Genomic DNA, 22,137 nt, shown 5'->3' with positions numbered 1-22,137 from the left:
GCCCACGTCGGCGTCACCGGACCACGCCGCGCCGGGCTCCGGCCGGAAGAGGGTACTGCCGGCCGCTTTTCCGGACCGGAACTTCCGCCTCTCGCGTGACGCCGGGGTGGGCGCTTTACGAAGGCGGACCCGTGGGCGGGACAGAGCTCGGAGGACCGTATTAAAGACCGGACGCTTCCGGTGGCGAGGAGCTCTGGCGGGGCTTGCTGGGATCATGGCGGAGAATCACTGCGAGCTGTTGCCGCCGGCCCCGGGCGGCCTCGGGGCGGGGCTGGGAGGCGGCCTGTGCCGGCGCTGCAGCGCGGGGCTCGGCGCCTTGGCCCAGCGTCCCGGCAGCGTGTCCAAGTGGGTCCGGCTCAACGTCGGCGGCACCTACTTCCTCACCACTCGGCAGACGCTGTGCCGGGATCCGAAATCCTTCCTGTACCGTTTGTGCCAGGCCGACCCCGACCTGGACTCGGACAAGGTGAGGGCCGCGCGGGCCAGTCAGGAGGGTTCGGGTCGTCTTGGTCAGCGGCCCGCCGCACGCCCCCTGCCCCACGCTGAGGAGATTCGCCTCGGCTCAGAGCCCCGCGTTCTCCGTCACCAGCTTGACCCAGGTTCGCGACTCCTTTTCTCGGGCTGGGGAAGGAGAGGATGGCGCCCTGGCGCCCACCACCCTCAAGGATCCCCGGCCCGTCCGTCTCGGGGTGTCTCTCTGTCTCGCCCTCTCTGGTCTTCTGTGGAGGAGGTTTTCCAGACCCCAGAGTACTGTGGATCTACTTTCTTTCCTCCCTAGATTCTTTGGCCCCTGGTGCGGACACCTCTTCTCCGTCCCGTGTACTTACTGGCCCTGAAATCTGAGAGCCCCGGTGTTCTCGTCTTCTCACGTTCCAGAGGCTTGGCTTTACGTTGCTGTGGGGGTTTACATCGGTGGCCTCTCTTTCCCAGTGACTTGCATTTAGAGAGTTGGCGCTCTATTGCTTTCGGCCGCAACACGCACCCACTGAGCACTCTGAGAAAGTGCCGTCCATAGAGTGCTTTTTCAAAAGGAAGGTTGCTCACATTAAGGGATGGCTTAGGCGTATTAAGGAAGGGCTAGGTAGGAAATTTTGTTCAGTTTTCTTTCTGATTAACCTAGTTTTCTTAGTGCTCGCTGCAAAGGATAGGAATCTCTCGGTTGGTTTGCCGATTGTCTTTCATCAGATTAAATGCTCCTACAGTTGTGCAGAAACTGTTGTGATGACTACACTTATAAGATTTGTGTGCCTGAAGGAGACTGCCTCGAGCTGAACAGCGTTGCCACTCAGAAAAGGCCCTTGGAAGAACAGTTTTTACCTATATTTTCCCTCGTTCACAAGTCTTATTCTAACTTTCCTGTGTCTTTCACTTGAGCCTACATAATTGCACTTGGCTTGGAGCCTTGCCAGCCCAGCATTTGCCAGGCATAGGCTTCTCAGAGAGATTCAGATCTGCTTCAGGATGCAAAGCCTGACCGAGACCATCCTCTGTGTGGCATGACCTTATGATCAGGAAAGGAAAGCTCGAGTTACCACAAAACCACCAGTCATGGGTAGAAATCAGAGTTTGGGCTGCCAACTCCCCGGTTCCCACCGCCCCACGCACACCCTCCCCCGCAGCTGCCCAGCTGTTTCCATTGCGCATTTGACCAAGCTCTCTGCTCTCAGAGAATTGACCTCCCAGAAAATGACAGTCATCTCCAGGATAGAAATAGGCTTTTGTTAGCTGTGATTTTCCTTTTATAGTGTGGGTGTATGTTTTACTGTTTAAGCAGTGGGCCTTAGTGGTCATTCACTTGCATTTCTACTTGAGCCTTTCTCTTTTGTATACTGAGTCCATTTTTACATTGCTCTTGTCCATTGGGTTGTTTTGAGGCAGTGCTGTCTATTCAGCACTGAGGCAGTTGATTCAGGGCTGGTTAACTATAGTTTGCCTGTTAAGTCAGTTTATCCCTTCATTTTAATATCTCAAGACTACTTAAAAAATTATACTTTACTGTATAGTAGTTTTTTGCAGGGGATAATTTATCAGAGTATAAATTATATCTGTGTTACAGCTGCTGTTTTTCATCTGTTTGTAAAGTTGGAATTCAGAACATGAAGGTAGTGCAGCAGATATGGTTTCTGTCTCATAAAAGAGTTGATAGTAACTATGAGTTAGTTTTAGCCACAGATGTGAACTTGCCAGAAAGTGTAATGCTAATTCCCTTTAGTCATGATAGTAGAATGTTCTACCTCAAATGAGAAAATGTATAAGGTACTCATTCTCCTCAGTCTCCCCCCGCCCCCCCCCCCCGACTTTGGTTCTGTTGAAAGAATGTCCCAGAGATTCACTCCTGGGTAACAAAATCTTGAGTAAGGAAGTCTTGAGGTTGAGGGTGGAGGGAAAGGGGCGCGTTTGAAAGAGTGGGATGCTAGCAGTTATGTGATGGAAGAGAAAACAGGATGTTGATTCACGTGTAAAAATCTCCAAGCCCTGACCTCATAGTTAAGATTGATGGACGCACACCTCAAAGATATGCACAGGGCTGGACGCACCTAGTGGACGATTTCCTGCTGGGCATATTTCTCGTGTTTATTGAGCACTTGGGCTCTCAGAGTAGTGCTTGGGTCATGTTTGGGTGGGGAGACTTAATGGGGAGGAGTTCCCAGACGTCGACGGCTGGAATCTTTCGGGAGCCTGATGGGTTTGGAGTTTGCTGGGAGAGTGCCTAGAGCTTGCTATTAAACACAGAATGTCTGGCAGGAGCTCTGTTGGGAAGGCCAGTGGGAAAGGTGGTGTCAGGATATTTCTCTGGAGGAGTGCTTCGTTCAGCAGTGGACAGCCAGGTTGTTAGGGCCCTGGGAGCCAGGCTGTCGCTGGGCCCCACTGCTCACTGGGCCCTCTCGTCTGCTGTTCTGACCCGGGCCCCTGGCAGCCGTGACGTTCTCTCTGCAGTTAGCCCCAGTGTGAGTTCTCACTTCCTCCTGGTGCTTCCCCAGCAGGGCTGGGGCTGCGCCCTTCATTTCGGCCTCTGTTCATCTACCGTCCTGGGCCATTTTTCTCTGCCCTCTTCCATCAGGGATGGGCCAGGTGTAGCACCTCTTCCCAGAAGTGCTGTGTAAATACCCGGCATGTGATTCACTTGGGCTGTCTCTCTATTCCACAGTTCCTGGCCCGGTGGCATGTTGAAAACAGGTTTGAGTTTGTTCAGAGTTAAGTCCATCCCTGCTTCTGTGGGGAGATGCTTTAGGAATTAACGGGAAACAGGAAATACTACTTGGTGGTTGGAAACCACTCAGATTAAGTAGGATTTGCAGGGGAGGGGGTTCATTCTGTGCCGCTGAGCCAGGTCTGGAGAAAACTGCGTTTCTCATCAGCCTTTGCCCTTCAGCAGGGCCCTTGTCCTAGTTTCGGGGCTGCAGGTGCGGGGGCATCAGGTGGGTCTCTGAGGGGTGGGTGGGCCATCAAGGTGTTTCTGATGACATGCTGTATCTCACACAGGTCTTGGCCTGTGCTGACCCCCAGGTGTTGGCTAGAGTTTCAGGATTAGAACGATAGTGAAAGGAGTTTCACAGACAGGGCTAAGTGACGGGGGTGTGGGTGGAAGGACTATCTTTTAAGCCGCTTGGCAGGAGAAGTGGGGATTACTTAGAGTGAAACGGCAGATTATGTTCTGTGTGACTAAGTCAGAGGCGAAGGCTGTGAGCATCGTAGCCCCACCGAGAGGGCTGGGGTCTGGTGTGAGGCAGGAGTGGGGGTCCCCAGGGGCTGTGCATTTCATCTCACACTTTGCTTGAGTTCCAAGCGCGTCCTCAGCCCTGGCCCCAGGCCTGGCTCAGGCCCCTGGCGGGGGTTGTCCCAGTGCAGGGGGGCTCACTCGCTGAGGATGCTGTGGTCATCTCTTCACAAGGCCCCTCAGCCCTGACCAGCCCGTGCGTCAGAGCAGGGGCGTCCCGAGAAAGGGCTCGCTTCTGGGGGAGAGCTGCTGTGGGCCAGCGGACTCGGCCGCCCGCCGTCCGCGGGAGGCCGGGAGGAAGTGGTCGTCTGCTGTAGAGCAGTTCCTCTTTCTGCCGACAGCTTGGGCGGCCTTCACTCACTCTTGGCCGGCGGGCCAGTGACTGGCCTCGGTTTCCAGCAGCAGTCAGAAAGCTGTGGTCCACATGCCTGTTTTGCAGACAGAGTTGTACGAGAACATAGAGATGCCGGCTCCCGGGGCTTGGCTGTGGCCACATTCCCCTGGGATGGCCATGCTCGGCTTCTTTCCGGAGGTGCCTGAGGACCGCAGTCACTGGGCTGACCATCTTTAAACGCACTGACTCTGTCTGGTACCCAGAGCACAGTCTGCGTGGCCAGGGAGCCCGCAGGCCGCCTCGAGCACGGGGCGCTCCCCAGGCCTTCCTTGGGCAGCTCTCCCCAGCCTGCAGAGCGCCCAGCACATTGTGGTCTAGAGTTGGTGGGCTGCGGGGGTTGGGGTGCAGGACGTTTTTCCTGGTGGCCAAGTTAGATTCACGCCTGACTTTGACTCCACCCATAACCCAACCTGCCCTGATGTGGGGCAGTTCCCGGACCTCTCTGAGCCAGAGTCCCAGGGGAGTTTGAGGACCAGGGACTCGGGCGTCAGCTCCCCTGCCGAGTGCCCCACGCTGCATCAGCTCAGGAGATAGAGATGGCACTCCCCGGGCTTCATTTACCTCCGTACATTGTTTTTAGAGAGAATGCCCCAAGAATGCTGTTTTCTTGCTCGGAACTTGTTGTTTGTTCCCGTTTGTCACTTACACATACTCACTCAGGCGTGCACACCTCATGCCGCTGGCAGGGAGTCCTGGCTGCTGAGCCAGCCCCGTGGTGGGGGGTGGACACTGGGCCCTGCAGACCCCCCTGGAGGCCTCCCAAGCTGCCAGTTCTCAGGACAGGCCCTGGGGGTCCGTTCCCAGCGTGGCATTGGGGCTGTTCCACGGGGGAGGGGCACGGTTTCCTTGCTCACAAGGACCATGATGCCCTCGAACCTGCAGGGCTCAGGTCCTCCCGTGTGCCTCTGGGGTGGGCTCCTGGCCTCAGGGAGGCTGTGTACCCTGCATCTCTTATCGCTGTCCGGGGTCCATTCCGGGGGGCTCCGGTGTCCTCAGGCTGGGCGTCCAGGTTCCTGGCCGGCTTTGCAAGTCAGACTTAGCTGGGGCTGGCTCTGAAGCCCCTCTGCTGCTGAACAGACCAAGGCGGGCTTCTCAAAGCAGTAAGGGAGAGGCAGGCAGGCCTTGGTGAGCACAGAGTTGGGTGAGGGCGCAGAGAAGCTGTGTGCCTGCCCTTTGGCCCGGCAGAAAGGGAGGGTGAACTCTGCACTCGCTCCGCCAGCAGGGCCGGGCTCAGAGAAGAGAGGCCGCCGGGAGCCAGCAGGGCGGTGCCGTGGGGGCTTTGGGAGCAGCGGGTGCGGCGTGAGCCTGCGGTGGGCGTCCTGGCTGCAGGGTCCTGCCTGCCCGCTGTAACTGGCATCCAGGGGACCGGAGTCTCCGGGCCTGAGGGGCCCCACCTCCAGGCTGGCAGAGCTGCTGGGGAGCTTTGTGCCAGGGGCCCTGGGCCCTGTCTGCGGGTGCTTCTGTCCCGGGCTTCCTGCCTGTTTCCACCTCAGGGTAACCTCCTGGCTGCTCGCGCGCACACTCGCTCTCTCTCACCTCCCTCTCCTCTCTCCCTCTCCCCTTACCAAGATAAGTAGCGTGGCATCTGTAGGGGATTTCTGTGCAGGTGTTCTGTAACTGGACTGTCTGTAGGCAGGGAAGTACCTGAGAGGTCTGGACAGGTGGCTGCCCCCTTGCCTTTGACAGAGGTGTTTGTGGCTGGTGGGTCTCCCCATGGCATCCTGCTCACGACTGCCCCGCACCCTGGGTACCCGGCCCCTATCTCTGCACCCAGTTGATATGGTGTCAGCTCCGAGCGGGCCCAGGTCCTGTGAGCCATCTCTGCTTGTTCAGGGAGCTTGGTGTGATTCCCCACACACCCCCCACCCTCTGGTGGATTGGGAGCACGTTGGTTCTAAGAGAAGAACCAGGAGCCTCGTGTGGGGGTCCTGTCCACACACCCTGTGTGGTTTGCTTCCGAGTGAGCTTCATTGGAGTCGTGGGTGTCACCCTAGATTCTGTTCCTAAGCCACATGCTAGGACTGCGAGGCAGCCAGGGGTCGGGGCCCCAAGAGCCCAGGGCCTTGCTTCCCCTTTGTTCCCTGCCTGTGCCGTGGGGGTGCCCCGCCAAGGTGCGCACGGCGGCGTGGGGTCAGGGCCACCGGCTCTCCCACACTCGTCAGCGTGGCCGCTGCCCGCGTGGGCCTCTACTCTCTGGCTTCTGTTTCCGCATTTGGAACTGGTGATGTCTCAGGCCTCTTCTAGGTCAGGGATTTGCCAAACGGTAGAAAACAAAAGAGAAAAGAGGGCAGAGGTGAAGGTTTTAAGTGACACAGAATCCCTTAAATGGATAATTTCAGAGTGAAACGTCTTTCTAATTATGTTGATCGCAGATGTTTGTGCACAGATAACTGCGCACTTCTGCGTTTAGATTTCAGATGGGTAATTTTGACAGCCCAGCTTGTGTTTAGCTGGGGACACTCAACCCCCTTAACTTGTAGCCTCCGGTGGCCGTGCGTTTCTCTTCCGACAACCGCGATCATGTTCTGTTTCCTGGTGTGTTTGCTACAGTTGGGAAGGTGGGTGAGAGGAGCTGGGTACAGTGAGATGGTAACAGGATTCGTCTCTGTTTATAGTCTCACCTGAGGGCCCAACTTCTCCACCCTTGTTCCCTAAGACCCTTTTCCTTTTTACGGCCCTTTGCGTGGGCGGTTTCCTGCTGTGACCGACGGTGCTTGCTGGGCAGGGCGTTCAAGCCTGCCTGGACTGTGCGGGCCAGGCACAGGCAGGCAGGCGCGCTGCCTCCTAACCAGCACCAGGGGCTGGAGGGGGCGGGGGTGGCACGCAGGATCTCCCATCGGGATTCCCCTCCCTGCCTCCCTACTCTGACTGCAGGTCAGGGGTCCCCTGGGTGCCTGTGGCGTAGGCTTCTCCAGAGGAGGGACGCGGGCAGGGCACTCCTGGCCATGGCCAGGGCGTTGCCTCTGTGGGCCAAGGCCCAGGTTCACTGTTCACTGGAGCCCAAGGCTCAGCCCAGGGCAGGGAGCGAGCAGACAGTGAGAGACGCCTGGTGGGCATGGTCTCTGTTAAATATTCATGACCAAGTTCAGCAGTTCTCTCTTCTGAGCCTTTAGGGTGGGTGTATATTTAAAAGCCAGCACTGCGAAAGTGGGTCAAATGCTAACTCAGTGAGAAGAGGGGATAGTCAATAAAAAAAGGGTTTGTTGAGCAAGCCATCTTAATTCTGGCTCTTTTACAAAAAAATAAAAACCTCAAGTCTCGCCACTATATGAATGTGACACAGCCTTGTTAGGTAAACTGAGGGCAGGAAAGAGATCCTCAAGTCTTCCTGCCTGTTGTTCGTCTGGCCAGGCCAGGCGCACGTCACAAGCTTATCCTCCCGACTAGACAGCATGGAGACCGCCCTCCCTGTCCTGTGGCTCAAGTGAGCCTGAGGCTGCTGAATCTGGGACGTAGGGGTCTTCTCTTTTTCTGTGCTCTGTGTTTTTCTTTATTTCTGCCTTAGGCTGGATGCCCCGGGGCTGCTGGCACACAAACAGCGTGAGGGCCCAGGGCCCTGGCGCCCCCCAGGTGCAGCCTAGTGCCCAGGGCATGGCCGCCCTCACCGGCGCAGACACGCTCCAGCAGCATGGGCTCCAGCGTGGGCGCGGTTTCTGCAGAGCTCCTGCCTGTGTGCCTTAAGTGAGCGTGTGCGGTCTTCTGGGTGGGGGCCCAAGATGAAGCCCAGTGGAATTTGGGAGGCCCATGCGCCTTGTAGAATGAGCACCCCCCCCCCCACCAGCTGCTCAGCCTGTCCTGACTCTGGAGTCTCGACCTTGTTTCTTAAGGAAGCCCTTCCGGTCAGAACAGGTGCTCGCAGAGAGACTGGGCCTGAGAGCTGTGTGGGGTCCACGAGGAGGCCGCCGAGAAGCCTCCTCAGGTCCGCCCTGAAGAGGTGGGCCCATCGCTGCCAGAAGGTGGCCTCTTCCCTGCAGCGTCTCAGGGTGCCCGGCGCCTGCACTTCCAGGGCCAGGTGGGGGTTCCCTCCCCAGAGGGGGTGCAGGGCCGTGCAGCTGGGGCTGGCGTGGCGGCTGCTGAACTGAGTGTCCCGCCCTCAGCTGGCAACACTGCAGGGGAGATGCGTGGAGTGTCAGGGGCCCCCCTGAAGCCCACTCCAACTGGCCCCGTCCCCGGGAGGCCAACTCAGGCAGTGGGTCCTGGGACCCCGGGGAGCTGGCGCGTGTGCCCTGAGGATGGGTGGGTTCCCAGCTCTGGGCGGCCATGCTCTGGTACGGAGGCAGTTGAGATAGAAAATGGTAGAAATACACGGAAGACATATGTGCTCATGTCCCCTGGTCCATCCCAGAGTTCGCCTTTCCTCCTTGTGGACTCAACAGAAAACCCCTGAGGCCTCCAGGTTTACTCCATGAGATTCCGGGATCTGATGCTCACGAGGGAGAAGGGTGCGCTCGCCCAGCATGTCGCCTCACGGTTGAGAGTGGCTCTGTTACCCGCAGGCTCACCTCGTCCAGGAGGTCGGGGGTCCTACTGCACCCCCTCCTAGGACCTGCCTTATCCCGGCAGGCGCCTTCTGGACAGGGAGGCCAGGCCGACGCTTCCTGACTTACGAGCCACCTTGTCTCAGCGGAGCCCTGGGGCCCTTGGTCCAGGTGCCGAGGGAAGGGGGCTCCTGTGTGGGGAGGAGCCGCTCAGTCCCCCACCCTGCCGGCAGCCCAGGCCAGGTCGCACTCAGCAGACCAGAGAGCCATGCAGCCCAGGACACAGTGTCCTGAAAGAGGCGGGCCGTGGCCTTCCCTGGACCCCAGACGCCATGGCCCTTGTCCTCCGCACAGACCCTGCTCTGCCTGTGCATCGAGGGTTGCCACAGGCCTCCACGCTGGCACCCCCATGTGTGGGGACCACAGCCTCCCCTCTGCCAGGGCGTGTGTGCCCACCTCCCTCGGCCACGCCTGCGATGGCCACTGAGCTGACACTGAGGACCCCCCGCAGGCAGTGAGGGATCAGAAAGACCCTGGCCCCGCGGGGGGAGCAGGGCCCACCAGGTGCAGAGGGGCGCCTTCTGAAGACAGGCCCGGGGAACTGCCTCCTGTCGGGGAGGCGTCCTCGGTGGTCAGTCACAGGGAAGCTCTGTTCCCTGAGCCTGGGACCCCACCCCCAGCCCTGTCCAGGGAGGAACCCCGAAATGAGCAGGGCAGCCCGGGTCTCTGAGGCCTTCAGACACCGACCTGGCATCAGCCGCTGTCCCGGGGAGAGTGTGGGGTCACTACGGGGTGGGCCTGACTGAGTGAAAGGTGAACCCGCCTCAGGAGTCCTGGGAGCTGAGCAGAGAGGCCTTGTGCACGGCCCCCTGCCCCTGAGTGGGGGTCACCTTGCCGCCACAGAGTTGAGACTCGGCTTCACCTGCAGTGGTGGCGGGTCAGGGCCAGCAGCCGCGGGTGGCTGAGGCAGGTGATGCTGCTTATGGGTCCCTTGAAGTACCACGAGCACTGATGTGCCGGTTGTGGGTGAGACCTCTCTGGCTGGGGCCTGGCAGCCAGCTGCAGAAACCACCCTGTTGTCTGGGCTCAGCTGGTCTCTTGCTTTCTGCAGGACGAAACAGGTGCCTACTTAATCGACAGAGACCCCACCTACTTCGGGCCTGTGCTGAACTACCTGAGACACGGGAAGCTGGTCATAAACAAAGACCTGGCCGAGGAAGGTGAGTCGGAGGGGGAGGGGCAGGCGGTGGGGGCCCTCCAGCCCTGGGAGTGGAGCCCCGCTCCTTCCCCAGCTCACTCCCTGTCCTTCGGGGAGGGCAACTCTGGCCCGGGGTTCACTGCTCTCCGGGGGTCCTGGCTGACACAGCCTGGGGGCCACATACCTCCTGGGGTCCCCGGGGTCAGCCACCCTGGGTCTGCTCCCCTCCCGGGCAGGCTGGTCACCCGCTCTGCGTTCTGCCCGCGTCTGGAGATGCCGGCCATGCTCCGGCTCCCAGCATGGAGCCGGGTGTCCTGAGAGCCCAGGGCTCGGCCCAGTTTTGCTTGTTGAGCTGCGCCCACTCCCTTCTTCATTCTGGCCCGTCTTGCTCCTGCGACCAACCTGTCTGCATCTTTTTCTGCAGCATCTATTAAGTGCATACACGTGTGTTTTGTGTGTTTTATTTGTGCATGGGCCTTGGGTTCACTGTGGGGCAGAGACACAGCATTTATTTGATCTGGTGGAAATCAGTTTTTTTTTATCCTAGGGGTATTGGAGGAAGCAGAATTTTACAATATCACCTCACTAATAAAACTTGTCAAGGACAAAATTAGAGAGCGAGACAGCAAAACATCACAGGTGAGATGGGCGACTGGCACCAGAACCTTCCAAGCCCTGCTTGGCGACGAGGCTCGCTCCCTTCTCCCAGCTGACCAGTTCCTCTGGAGCTGTCCTGGGGCCCTGCCTTGCCCTCCAGGCACCTCTCGCAGTGCCTGCCAGCTGGCACCCTGGCCAGCAAGGAGGGGTGGAGGAAGAGCGAGAGGCCTCCGTGGGCCTGTGTGTGTAGCCATCATCTCGGGGCGGACGTTGCAGGCAGAGCTCCGCAAGTGCGAAGGTCCTGTGGTGGCCAAGTCCTTGGCCCATTTGGAAGGCTGGCGGGGAGCCTGGGGGAGCTGGCGGTGGGCTGGCGCTGACGGGGACGGGGGTGTAGGCAGAGCAAGCTTGGCTCTGATCGGGAAGGAAGGGCTCAGTGGACAGCTCTTGATGCTGACCCCGTCCTAAGGGTATGGAGTCCGCGTGGGATCTGTTTGCATTGTGGCCACAGTCAGCAGTGCCAAAGCCAGTGTGGGCACTCCGCTGCCTGTTGGGCTGGTGCGTTTTGAGGCAGCTGTCTGGCACTGTCCCCGAGGCAGGCTCCTGAGGGTCTCGGCAGTGGTTCTGTCGTCGTGCCAGCTCTGCAGTGGCTGCAGTAAGGCCCCTGCCCGGGGCCGCTGTGCGCGCCTTCCCTGAGAGCCCGTGTTCCTGACTAAGCATCTCTGCCCTCTCACCGTCCTGCCACTGCCTTCCAAGCCGGGCTTCTCCCCGGGGGCCTGCAGGCCCGGGGCTGGCCCTCTTGGCCTCTCTGAAGAGCTTGCTGACCATCAGCTGCTCCAGGTGGCTGGTCAGGGGCCAGGGGAGGACAGGTGATGGCGGCCACAGGCTCCTCAGTCATCTCCAGCCAGTGTGCGGCCTCGCTCCCCTCTGCCAGCCCCCTCGGAGACAAAGCCTGTGACTGGGCCGGCCTGGCCCTCTGTGCCCATGGGGATGTGGGAGAGGCCCCCATGGGCAGGGCAGTGCTCCGTGCCCTCCGTGTGTCCCAGGTGAAGGCTCTTGGGCCGTATGGGGACCAGAGCACTGGGGCTGCCACCCTGTCCCTGGGGCAGCCTCAGGGCAGAGCTCTGGCCGTGTGGCCTGGCCCGGGAGCGGAGCTGGGTGGAGTTTGGGGTGGGCGTGGGTGGACGGGAAGGCCCATGGGCTCCTGTCCAGCCGTGTGCTCCGCTGAGCACTGTTTTCCGGGGGTGGGCCCGGGTCGGTCCTGCCTGGCACTGCCGCTGGGTCAGACCTTGGTGAGGCTCCCCAGGGTGCTGGCGGGGCTGCCCCTGTGCATTCGCATCCAGCCACAGGTGCTCTTGGGGTTTCAGGAACATGACTCATTTTATTTTGGAATTTAGAAGTAGAAATATTTTTGGAGGTGGATGGGGAAGCAGGGCGCGGCAGCTGTTCCAGCATGTTTGTTTTGCTTTGTGGATACCTTTGGGGTTCCTGTGGGCGTCACGACCTGGGCTGAGAGGTGGGGGGCCCCGTGGCTGTCCCCGGCGTGGCCCCCACGGGAACGCTCACCCGTGGCTGCTCTCAGGTGCCGGTGAAGCACGTGTACCGTGTCCTGCAGTGTCAGGAGGAGGAGCTCACACAGATGGTCTCCACCATGTCCGACGGCTGGAAGTTTGAGCAGGTAACGGCCTCTGAGCCCACAGGGTGGTGAAGCTTCTGATTACCAAGGCCCTGCCTGGTGCTCAGGGCAGCTGGCCCCGGGGACCAGTAATGAGGCGTCGGGTGGCCTGCAGTTCCTGGAAGCTTGGTCCCCGGTGTGTCCCCCACGCCTCTCACCAGCAGCAGCCTGTTCCAGGCCAGGCTGGATCACCCATGGGCGCGGGGCGTGGGGCGCGGGGCTGAGGGCAGCAGGAGTTGGGTCTTAGGGTCCCACTGCCCAGTCTTCGCTCCACAGTTATCTTTCCTAGTCCAGTCGCTTCTTTGTGGTACGACTGTTCCCTGGGCTTCTCTGTGGCATCTCTACATGTGTGCGTGTGTTTGTGTGTGTATACATGTACGTGTGTGTCCTTGAGTATATACATGTGTGTGCTTCTGTGTGTGCGTGTGATTGTGTATGTACTTGTGCGTGTACATATATCTGTGTCCTTGTGTACATACGTGTGTGTCTGTCTACGTATTTTTGTACGTGTGTGTCCTCGTGTATATACATGTGTGCTTGTGTGTGTACATGTGTGTGGTTGTGTGCCATGTGTACGTGCGTGCATGTATGTATGCATGCATGTGTGTATCTGTGTGCGTGTGTACCTGTGTGTATCTATGTGCACGTGTGTATCTGTGTATATCTGTGTACACATGTGCACGTGTGTGTATCGGTGTGTGTGCATGTGTGTATCTGTGTCTGCGTGTGTGTATCTGTGTGCGTGTGTACCTGTGTATATCTGTGTGCTCGTGTGTATCTTCGTGTGCGTATGCATGTATATCTGTACGCGTGTGCACGTGTGTGTCGGTGTGTGTGCATGTGTGTATCTCTGTGTGTGTATGTGTGTGTGTCCGTCCTTGTGTATATAGGGGTGTGTGTGTATCTGTGTGTGTGTGTCCCCCACCCACTGGCCTGTGTCCTCCTCGGCCCCCCAGGCCCTTGGTGCTGCTGTTGGCACCAGGACCCTTCCTGGGGGGGGTGCTGCCTGGAGGGCTCCTGCCCAGTCCTGCCCGTGACTGAGCAGCGCTGCTGACTCTGGCCTGACCCAGCCGCTCGCTTCCTCAGCGGCGCCCCAGCAGGACCACAGGGAGAAGGGCCGAGAGCAGAGTCTCTTCTGCCCACCCGCCCACTGCCCCGTCCAGGGCGCTCTTGACAGTCCCGCGGGCACAGTGCCCCCTGTCCCAGGGGCCTGCAGCCCGTTGGGGGCCTTTGCCTGCGGCCAGGGTGTCCTGTGAGTGGGCGGCGCCCAACAAGATCAGTGTCCCTGTCCATGTGTCTCAGGCTGAGACTCTGAGGTTTAACCTCACGACCCCATGACCCCGCTGGCCGTCTGGCTCCTGACAGTGTCCCCTGGAGCAGACTGCCAAGGGGAGAAATTGCAGGGCTCCTCCCGGCATCTCTCCTGGTTAAGGCGACCCCTTTTAGGGGTGTTTGAAATAATCACACTGTCCTTGGCGCTCCTGTGAGTCATCATGAAAGGGGCTGGCTCGGCCCTCCTTGGCCAGCAGCCCTGGATCGAGGAAGCCCCAGCCTGGCTTCCCTGCAGGGTCTCGCCCTCGCGTGTGCTCACGCACGTGTGCTCTGGCCCATGCTCACAGGCAGGACAGCACTGTGGGCCCCTCCTGCTCCTGGGCCCGGCTCCAAGGCATCCCCCAGCGCCCTGCCTGCTCGGTGCCGGCTCCAGCACCATGCTCCCCTCCCTTTCACTGCTCGTCCCCTGTGGGCCCAGCCAGGACCCCCGAGAGGAGCTGGACACGAGGCACAGAAGGCCAGTCCCGCATGGCACGCGTGTGTGCGTGTGTGTGTGTGCGCGCACAAGCACGTGTGCATCTGAGCCTGAGCCCAGGTGTTTGGAGACTGTGTTTTCAGCAAGTTCATAAAAAGTCTCTCGACTGAACCCTGTCCCTGGCTTCTCTGGCTGGGTGTCTCTGAAGGCTGCCCTCCAGGTGGGGCTGGTCCTGAGCTGGGGGGTGGCTGTTGACCCACATCCCACTGGCCCTCTCTCCCCCAGCTGGTCAGCATCGGCTCCTCCTACAACTACGGCAGTGAGGACCAGGCCGAGTTCCTGTGTGTGGTCTCCAAGGAGCTGCACAACTCGCCGCACGGCCCCGCCAGCGAGCCCAGCGAGAAGGCCAAGGTGGGTGCGCCGTGCCCTCCGCCCGTGGGGCTGGCTCCCTCCTTCCCGCGTCGCCGCTCACCGTCATCCCTGCGCTGCGGCCTTGTGGGCTTCCCAGCCGCCCGCTCGCCCTGTGCATCTGCTCTGTCGTTCCTCACTCACCCTGGGTGTGTCGGGAACAAAACTCAGGAACGGAGGGTGCAGACGTCCCTGGGCCGTGGGGCATGGGGTCACTGGACACCCAGGCCCCCGCCCCTGCCCACAGGCCTGCTCCTGAAAGTGCCCTCCTTGGTGGGGGCTGCCCTTCTGAGTGATGTTTTCCTGGGGACGGGACGTTGAGGCTGGAGGGCAGGGCCTCCATCACCTGTGTGGGGGTAGACGGAGCAGATCTGGTGGGTGTGTGATTCTCTGATTCCACGGAGCGCAGTCTCGACCTGGCACTGGCCCCTCCCTGCGGGCCAGCGGGCACTTCTCCCCAGAGCAGCTCGAGTGAAACAGGCAGGGGGTGGTTGCTACCTTTGCCCGAAGGCAACAGGTTCTAAGGGCACGTCTTCTGGGCTCGTCCCTGGATCAGGACCCCACGTGTGTCTGTCTGTGCAGAGTCCAGCGTCGGCATGGGCAGGACTTCCGAACCTGCGGGCCGAGTGGTGCCTGGACGACCCTGCAGCTGGCTCAGGGGTGCCCAGGGGCTCTGTGGCGGCCAGCCCATGAGGCCAGGCCCGCAGACGGCCCTGGTGGAAGAAGGCTCAGGCGGCTGTCAGAGGTGTTCTGAGGGAGTGTGGGAAAGGTCAGGTCAGGAGTGATGACATTAAACTACGGCTCCCCGGCCGTCCCCACACTCTTGCCCAGGGGACACCCTGTCTCCTCCAGGCCTACAACTATTGCCGTGAGCCTTTCAGGGTCTTCCTTGGAGGCACGCCCACAGTCCGTGGTGGCCGTCACTCTCCTCCTTCAGGGCTGCGGGCGCCTCCTCACCAGGGCTCCACCAGGGTCCGGAGGTGAGGGGCACTGGTGGCTTGCCTGGGGTGGGGCTTCAGGGGCTCGGAGTTGGCCCACCTCCCGAGAGTCCCAGCCTCCAAAGAAGCCTCGTCTCCCTGAGCGTTTGCAGGGCTCCTTTGTAAGTTGTCTGTTTTTAGCAGCTTTTATTTCTGAACTTGAAAAATTCTCATAGTCGAGCTCCCCAGGCAACCACTTGGTTCATCTCCCTCAGGTGGTTTTCAGCCACGGGGGACGCGTCTGTGCCACCGGGCGTGACCCCAGATCCCTTTGCCAGTGGAAGCGCGGCCCTGTTTCTCTCTCCAGAAATACCTGGCCCTGGAGTGTTGTCACCGCAGTGGCTTCCAAGTGGGGGTGGTAGCAGAGGGGGCCTCGGAGCTGTGGGGTGTCATTGGGGGCACCTGCGCGCTGTCTGGGGGTAGCAGTGCTGTGTGCTCTGAGGGCCCCGTCACGGTGGGCCCTCTCTGGGCCGCGGCCAGGCTGGCCTCCCCCACACTCGCATCTCCGGGGAAGTGACCCAAGAGAGCGTGGGTGGGGCAGCCGGACGAGGGGCCCAGGCGCCCGGGTCAGGCATGGCCGCGTCACTCAGAGCTCACTGCCCGCCGTTACACGCACAGGAAGCTTGGCGCGGGTGTGGGGCAGAGGCCAGGAAGTGGGCCTACCTGGAGTTCACACTCAGAGGTGCCCCTTGGGCCGCGGGGCCCTGCCCCCAGGGACGCACCCCCAGCCTTTGTGTCCAGCCAGTCTGCGGGGCTTGGTCAGGTAGGCGTGATTGATCCGTGGATCAGTGATTGATCACCTATGTGCCTGATCGCAGTCTCCAGCCCCCCGGCCAACTGACCCCACCCCCATCACACGGTCAGACTCTGGTGTGTCTTGGAGGTCATGGCCTCCCAGGAGCCGAGGGTAACGGCCAAGCTCTGGGTCTGGCCCAGTGCTTCACGACGAAGAGAGAAGGAGAACTCTGCAGCTTCAGGGGCCCAGGGACGGCATGGCTCGCTCCGCTGTGGCCAGCATGGCTGCTCCAAGGAGTCTGGCCCGTCTGGGTGGGCTCCCCCTGCCCCCGCCCTGCCTGCACTGAAGGGTGGGCGCCCCCCGCCCCGCCCACACTGACGCGCCCTCTCTTCTTCTCCTCTCTGCCGCCTGCCACGTGCTGAGCCAGAGTGACGACGAGGACACGTGTCCCGGTGACAGTGACTCAGATTAAGTGTAAATGTCACGGTGAGCCTGCCACCCTCGAATCTGACCTCGCACCTTTGCGTCCTTGACTCCCACCTCCCCCGCTGCGTCTGTCCCACACCTGTAGTTGACAGAGGCCCTTCCGTGCTCAGTACCAGCGCCGACCTGTCCGGGAGCAGGGCTGTCTGTCCCCCGGAGGATGCCCGCATGGGGGTGGGACCTGGGCCGAGCCCCTGGGCGCTGTGTGTATCGGCCTGGGGGCGCAACCCGGCCTCGGGCCTGTGCCTCCCAGGGGCACGCAGCTCCAGCCTCACAGTCTCTCCACCCTGTCCTAGCCAGTCCCCGGGCTCAGGGCCGAGGAGTCGCTCTTGTGCCTCAGAGGGGGGCCCTGACACCCTGCTCCCCACACCTCATGAGGCTTGCTGGTGGACAGGGGTCTGTGCCGACCCTCCAGGTGGCTGTTTCCAGAGACCCCGGGGCGCCCCTTGGCCCCGCTGCTCGTCAGGCCCCTGCTGCTGCCTGGCCAGAACCTGGTCATCAGCGAGTGCCAGGCCTGCCCCCTTGCACGGCCAATGGAGGTGGAGCTCTGAGGAGCCAGGCGCAGGCATCTCCCGGAGTCCCCTGAGCCCTGAGGTCTGGTCTGGGGGTGCGGGCCAGGAAGGGTTTCTTCGTTGGTGGTGATGGTTTTTCTGGTGGCTGTATGAGTACATATCCTCAGTGTGCCTCTTGACCCAGAAATCGTGCAGTGTCTGTCGCCTGGCCCTTTGAGCAAAGTCTGCAGGGCCTGGTCTGGGCCGGTGCAGCGCGGGCTCCAGCTGTCGTTTTAAACTTTCCAGCGTCCACGTGGACAGAGAAGGGACACGGGCAGTGGGTGCGAAGACCGTCAGCTATGACGGGCCTGACACTCGTTTCACCGAAGAAGTCAATGAGGGATCTCACGTCCCTCTTCTCAGCCTGGAGTCAGGCGTGCAGTTTGCGGGTGGGGCCCCTCTCAGCTTGGAGTGACCGCCCCTTAGGGCTCAGCTCAGCCCCAGCCCGGCAGGAGGTGAGCCACCCTGGGGGTGCGGGAGCGCAGAGGAGCCAACCTCCCGGAGGAGGGTGGGGCTTCTTTCAGCACCAGCCCGGTGATAGCTGTCGTGTGTGCCGGCAGGAGACCCTAACTCCGGGCGGGGCCCACTGGGGGTGCTGCCCTGGACCTGGAGTGGCCCCGGCCCTTGGAGGCCATGCTGCGTGCCGGGCTCGGCCTGCTCTGTGCCTGTGGCGGCTGAGGTGAAAGCCCGTCCGGGTAGACGGGCCGTGCCCACCACAGCTCCCGAGCCGGGTCTCCGCCCTCATGTGCAGACAGTGCTGGGGCTCTGGCTGCAGCGGGCCGCTCCCTCCTGCGCGGTCCCTCACTCTCAGCCTGCCTTGACCTTTCCATGTCTAAGTCCTGTGAGCTCAGACGCCCGCTGCCCTGCTGGCCTCCACGGAGTGGGCAGCTCGCGGCCCCCCCAGACTCCAGCTTTTCGTGCTGACTGACTGCCACGGGGCTAGGGCAACTCCAAGTTGGGGGCTTGCCCCGTCCAGCCTGAGGAGGGGCCGTCTGCCCATGGCCCCCTCAGCCCGGCAGAAGGTGTACCTCCTGGCCGGCCGGTGGTGGGCAGGGCGGGAGGGCAGCCTGGAGGCCCGGAGCTGTCGGACGCCACGGCAGGCGGGGGCTGTTGGAGTTGGCCGGAGAGCTTGAACTTCTGTCACTAGAACATGCCCGCGGGGTGTGATAGCTGGACGCCTGGCTCCGGGCGGCTGTGCTGGTGGGGAGCTGCTGGCCTCGAGACAGCAGTCTGTCGGTGCCCACAGGGCCTCACCTGACCGGCCTCCGTGTGAGCTCGCCCTGCCAGGCACGGCCCAAGTGCAGGGGGTCCAGAGCTCAGCACCGCTCCTCAAGGCCGTATCTCTCTCAGCTCTGAAACGCAAGTGGAAGATGCCCCCAGGAGGCCTCTTTCACTGCCAGTGAGGTCGCAGGGAAGGTCATCTTACCGCTTTGGCCTGGGCTGGGTCAGCCTGTCTGGACAGTGGCCTTCCTGTCTTGGTACTAGGGGTCAGAAGTGTGTCCCAGTCCCATCTGGTTACAAGGAGGGAGCTGGCCCCCCAGTCTGGGGGTCTGGTTACAGAAGACAAGACTCAGCCAGGCAGTGTATGGACAAGGGGGTGACAGGCAGGCCTGGGGGCCAGGTGGAGGGGTGTGGATCGCAGTGGGGTATGGAAGGAAAAAGAGGCCGGTTGGGCGGGGGCCCTGGTCGCACACCTGTGTCTTCTACCTGGACCAAGCTGGGCTGGAGAGAAAATCAAGGTTTGGGGGCAGTTAACCCCCAGGTGGGTGCTGGCACCCTTGGGAGTGGGGAGCCTCCCGCCCTTGGGAGGCCATTGAGGGAGACGGTGCTGGGATCCTCTGGGCCTCAGTGAGGAGCTGTCCCCCGGGGCCGCACTGGTGAGTCTCAGGCAGCCCTGGAGGCGCCGTGGGGACAGGCCTCTGACTGCCCCGGGCGTGGGCTCACTCGGTGGTTTCCCGCAGCCTCCATGCGTCCATTGCTTCCCGGGTCGCAGCCCACAAAGCTGTCTTTCTGTTCACGGCCTGAGTCCTCACTGTCTGCCTTTGGCATTTTCAGATTTTGCAAGAACGGGGCTCGAGGATGTGAGGAACAGTGTTGAAGCTGAAGAGACGTTTTATCTTTTCCCAAGATGCAATGATCCGCCATGTCGAGGAAGCTTGGCCGTGGAAGAAACGTGCTTTTGACAATTTCTCTAGAGATTTGGGTGTGAATGCTTTTTCTGCCTCTGAGGTGGGTGGTGAGAGACGGGCCCAGCTGTCCGAAGCTGGGCATTGCTGCACGCAGGCGGCTTCTGCTGCGTGGGCATCTCTGCGGGGACCTCCGCTTGGTTTCCCAAGTGCCGCTCGGGCCCGAGGCAGGGCTCCTGACTGACCCTTATATCACCGAAGATCATTTCAAGGACCGCGTTCTTGGTGCTACATAAACAGTCTGTAACGGAGCCTGGACCTCGCTGGTAGGAGGTGGGCACAGTGCCCCGGGCTCTGGGTGCCCACCGGCCACCCTGGTCCTTGGGGCAGGGAGTCTGCTGTGCCTCCCAGACGTGACAGCTTGGTGGTCTCTCCCGACCTCCGCGTGTTCACTACTTCCTGGGCCTAACCCGGCCCGGCCAATCCAGGCTTCTCCATTTGTAGTTTCCAGACAAGAGACCGTGGCGTCCTTTCTTTCCCAGTATGGACAGACTGCCAGTGCTTTCACTTCCTAGAGACACCTGAAAGTGCTGCTGCCTTTTGGGCAGATCTGTTAAGTCATTTAAAGGGAGGTACAAGTTTTGCCTCGTCTGACCCGCCCGGGGGCGCGGGGGCAGCTGGCGCCCGTCAGTGCCTTGGTCTTGCCTGGGCTGGAGGGCGGGGCGGGAGGCCTGTCCACGGGCTCCTGGAGCTGAGACTCCAGGCCACGCTGGAGATCGGGTGTTTACAGCGCACACGGACGTCCCTCTGCCGGCTCGCGCGCTCTCGTGTAACTATGCAGTTCTCTGACATTTCTGGGGCGCTGGGGAGGAGCCTGCACGGCCTGCCCCCGCCTGGCGCTGGAGCTGCTGGATTGGATTCCTTTGAGGACGGCTGTCCGCACGCTTTGAGAGCTGACCTTCCCCAGCGGGTCGGGGGGCCTGGCTGTCAGGAACCTGAGCCCCCATCCCGTCCAGGCGCTGACCTGCCTGGTTCCAGACGCTACCGGAGGCTTCTCGCCTGCCCCTCTTCTTCTTTGCCAATATTACCTGATGAACCAAGTTCTCCAGCACTAGGACTTACCTCCTTTTGTAAGGTCTGTTGTGCGTGGTTCAGCGTTTGGCTTCACACCAACCTTTCCATAGGGCACACTCGGCCCCGAGACCCGCCCTCCCCGCGGAGCCTCGGGGACACCGTGGGGCGCCGCTGATTGCTTCGCGTCGTTTGATTTGTGACCTTGACATAATAGATAGGCTTGTGGTTTGTTCGTTTTTTTTTTAATTTAAAGATATTAAGACTTAATTCACTAAAATTTATTCTAAGGGGATATTTATACTTTTGTACTTTTTTAGGTATCCGTATTTTATCAGCTTACAGTTTAATGCCTAAGTTTCCCCTGAAAATAGCAAATAAAATTGTGTATTTATGACTGAGCAGAACAGCTGTTAGTGTCTTAAAGCACATGGACGACCTGCTACCGCGGAAGCACTGCCTTGAGCTCACAGCAGCTCTGCCGGCTGCCTGGGTCCCTGTCCAGTCCAGGCCCCCGCCCCCACGGCCAGGCCAGCCCCCGCCGCCTCACCCGGCTCTTGTGGAAAAAGTGCCGATGCCTCACTGAGTCAAGCGTGTGCACATCTTTCCCTGGCTGGAAGCACCAGCTTCAGAGACAGTTCCCTGAGTGCCCCCCCACAGCCTCTCCGGCTCCCCCTGGTGGCGGCTCCTCAGGCTTTGGGGAGGTTCCCTGGACAGCAGCCGTCTGCTGGGCTAGGACGTCTGTGACCCTCAGAGGCTGCCCTCTGGCTGCCTGTCGTGTTTCCAGTGGCCGCTCGGCTTGAGTGGGACTCCCTGCCAGAGGGTGGGCATGGGGCTCCAGGCGTGCCCTGGATAGCGGGGCACATGGGGAGGACTTCAGATTCTCCAAGGAGTTTGCTTTCTGCAAGGACTAAACGTGCCTTCTTCCAGCTCCCTAAGGCCAACAGCAAAGTTGGACCTGCCTCCAGGCCCCTCTGCCTGGCAGGCGCTTGGAGACGCCCCAGAGCAGCTAGTCCTGCAGCGCGTGCCCATCTCCTGTCTGAGCCCAGGGCCAAGAGATGGCTGTCCAGTCTGGGGCCTGCGGCCGGGGGCCCCTGTGCTGGGTCCTCAGGATGGGGTGGGGCAGTTGGGGGCACACCGCCACCCACACTTCACAGCTCTGAGCTCACTGTGAACGGCGTCAATAAAGTCTCTTCCCCTCCCGTCTCCTTGAGTGTCTGCCTAGGTCTGGGTGGGGCTGGTGTCTGGGAGCCCAGGACATGGGGGACCTGCCCTGGAGTCGCATGCTGGCCGCCCCGTGGCAGAGGCAGGAGGCTGGTGGGGTGAGGGAGACCCCAGGGCACCCAGAAACCTGGACAGCAGGCAGGGGGAGGCGGAGACGGGGTGGCAGGCCCTCCAAGGGGAGCCTAGTGCTCCTCGATCCCCATGTGGCCCCACCCTGGCCTCTCTCCACAGAGCTTGCAGATGGGCCGCCCCACCCTCCTCTGACCCCACCATGGCAGGACCTGGAGCTCTCTACTCCCCCGGGCAGGGTGGCCTCTCCATGGCGGCAGGACCGAGGTCAGTCCCTGCTCCCAGCCCCTGGGGCCATCCTCAGGACGCCCGCAGCCCTGCCTTCCCCCCGCCCCCCTTCCCCCAATGCCTCGGAGCCCGTCTTTGCTCTGGAGAAGGAGCTCATAGACGGCCCACTCCCCGGGGCCACCGGGCAGTGCTCCCTGCCCGCCAGGAGCACGCCTGGGCAGAGTGGAGCGGACGGGAACGTGGTGTTTGTTCCTGTCTCCGTCCCCAGGGTCGGGCTGCAGCAGGTGCCTGCTAAGTGCTTACTGGTTCGTTCCATAAACAGCCAGGCCCGCATTCCCCTGGCACCAGCCGGGCCAGCTGGGCCCATGCACGCAGTTGCATGTGTGTATGTCTTTGTGCATGGACGTGCACTTGTGTGCGTGTCCACGTGAATGTGAACTGCAGTGTGTGTTTGCGTGGG

General features: G+C 61.1%; 1 protein-coding gene across 1 annotated transcript; it reads left to right on the top strand.

The window, feature by feature from the left end:
* Window positions 1-166: 166 nt before the first annotated feature.
* Window positions 167-20,557, top strand: KCTD5 (potassium channel tetramerization domain containing 5). Its single transcript, XM_043454781.1, has 6 exons — window positions 167-466; window positions 9,702-9,810; window positions 10,336-10,427; window positions 11,965-12,060; window positions 14,090-14,215; window positions 19,015-20,557. The coding sequence occupies exons 1-6, from the start codon at window positions 215-217 to the stop codon at window positions 19,042-19,044; spliced, it is 705 nt and encodes a 234-aa protein (XP_043310716.1). The 5' UTR covers window positions 167-214; the 3' UTR covers window positions 19,045-20,557.
* The last annotated feature ends 1,580 nt before the right edge of the window (window positions 20,558-22,137 follow it).

This window comes from Cervus canadensis, chromosome 32 (genome assembly GCF_019320065.1).
Source record: "Cervus canadensis isolate Bull #8, Minnesota chromosome 32, ASM1932006v1, whole genome shotgun sequence".
Taxonomy (NCBI): domain Eukaryota; kingdom Metazoa; phylum Chordata; class Mammalia; order Artiodactyla; family Cervidae; genus Cervus; species Cervus canadensis.
This window is presented reverse-complemented; position numbering and strand designations above follow the sequence as displayed.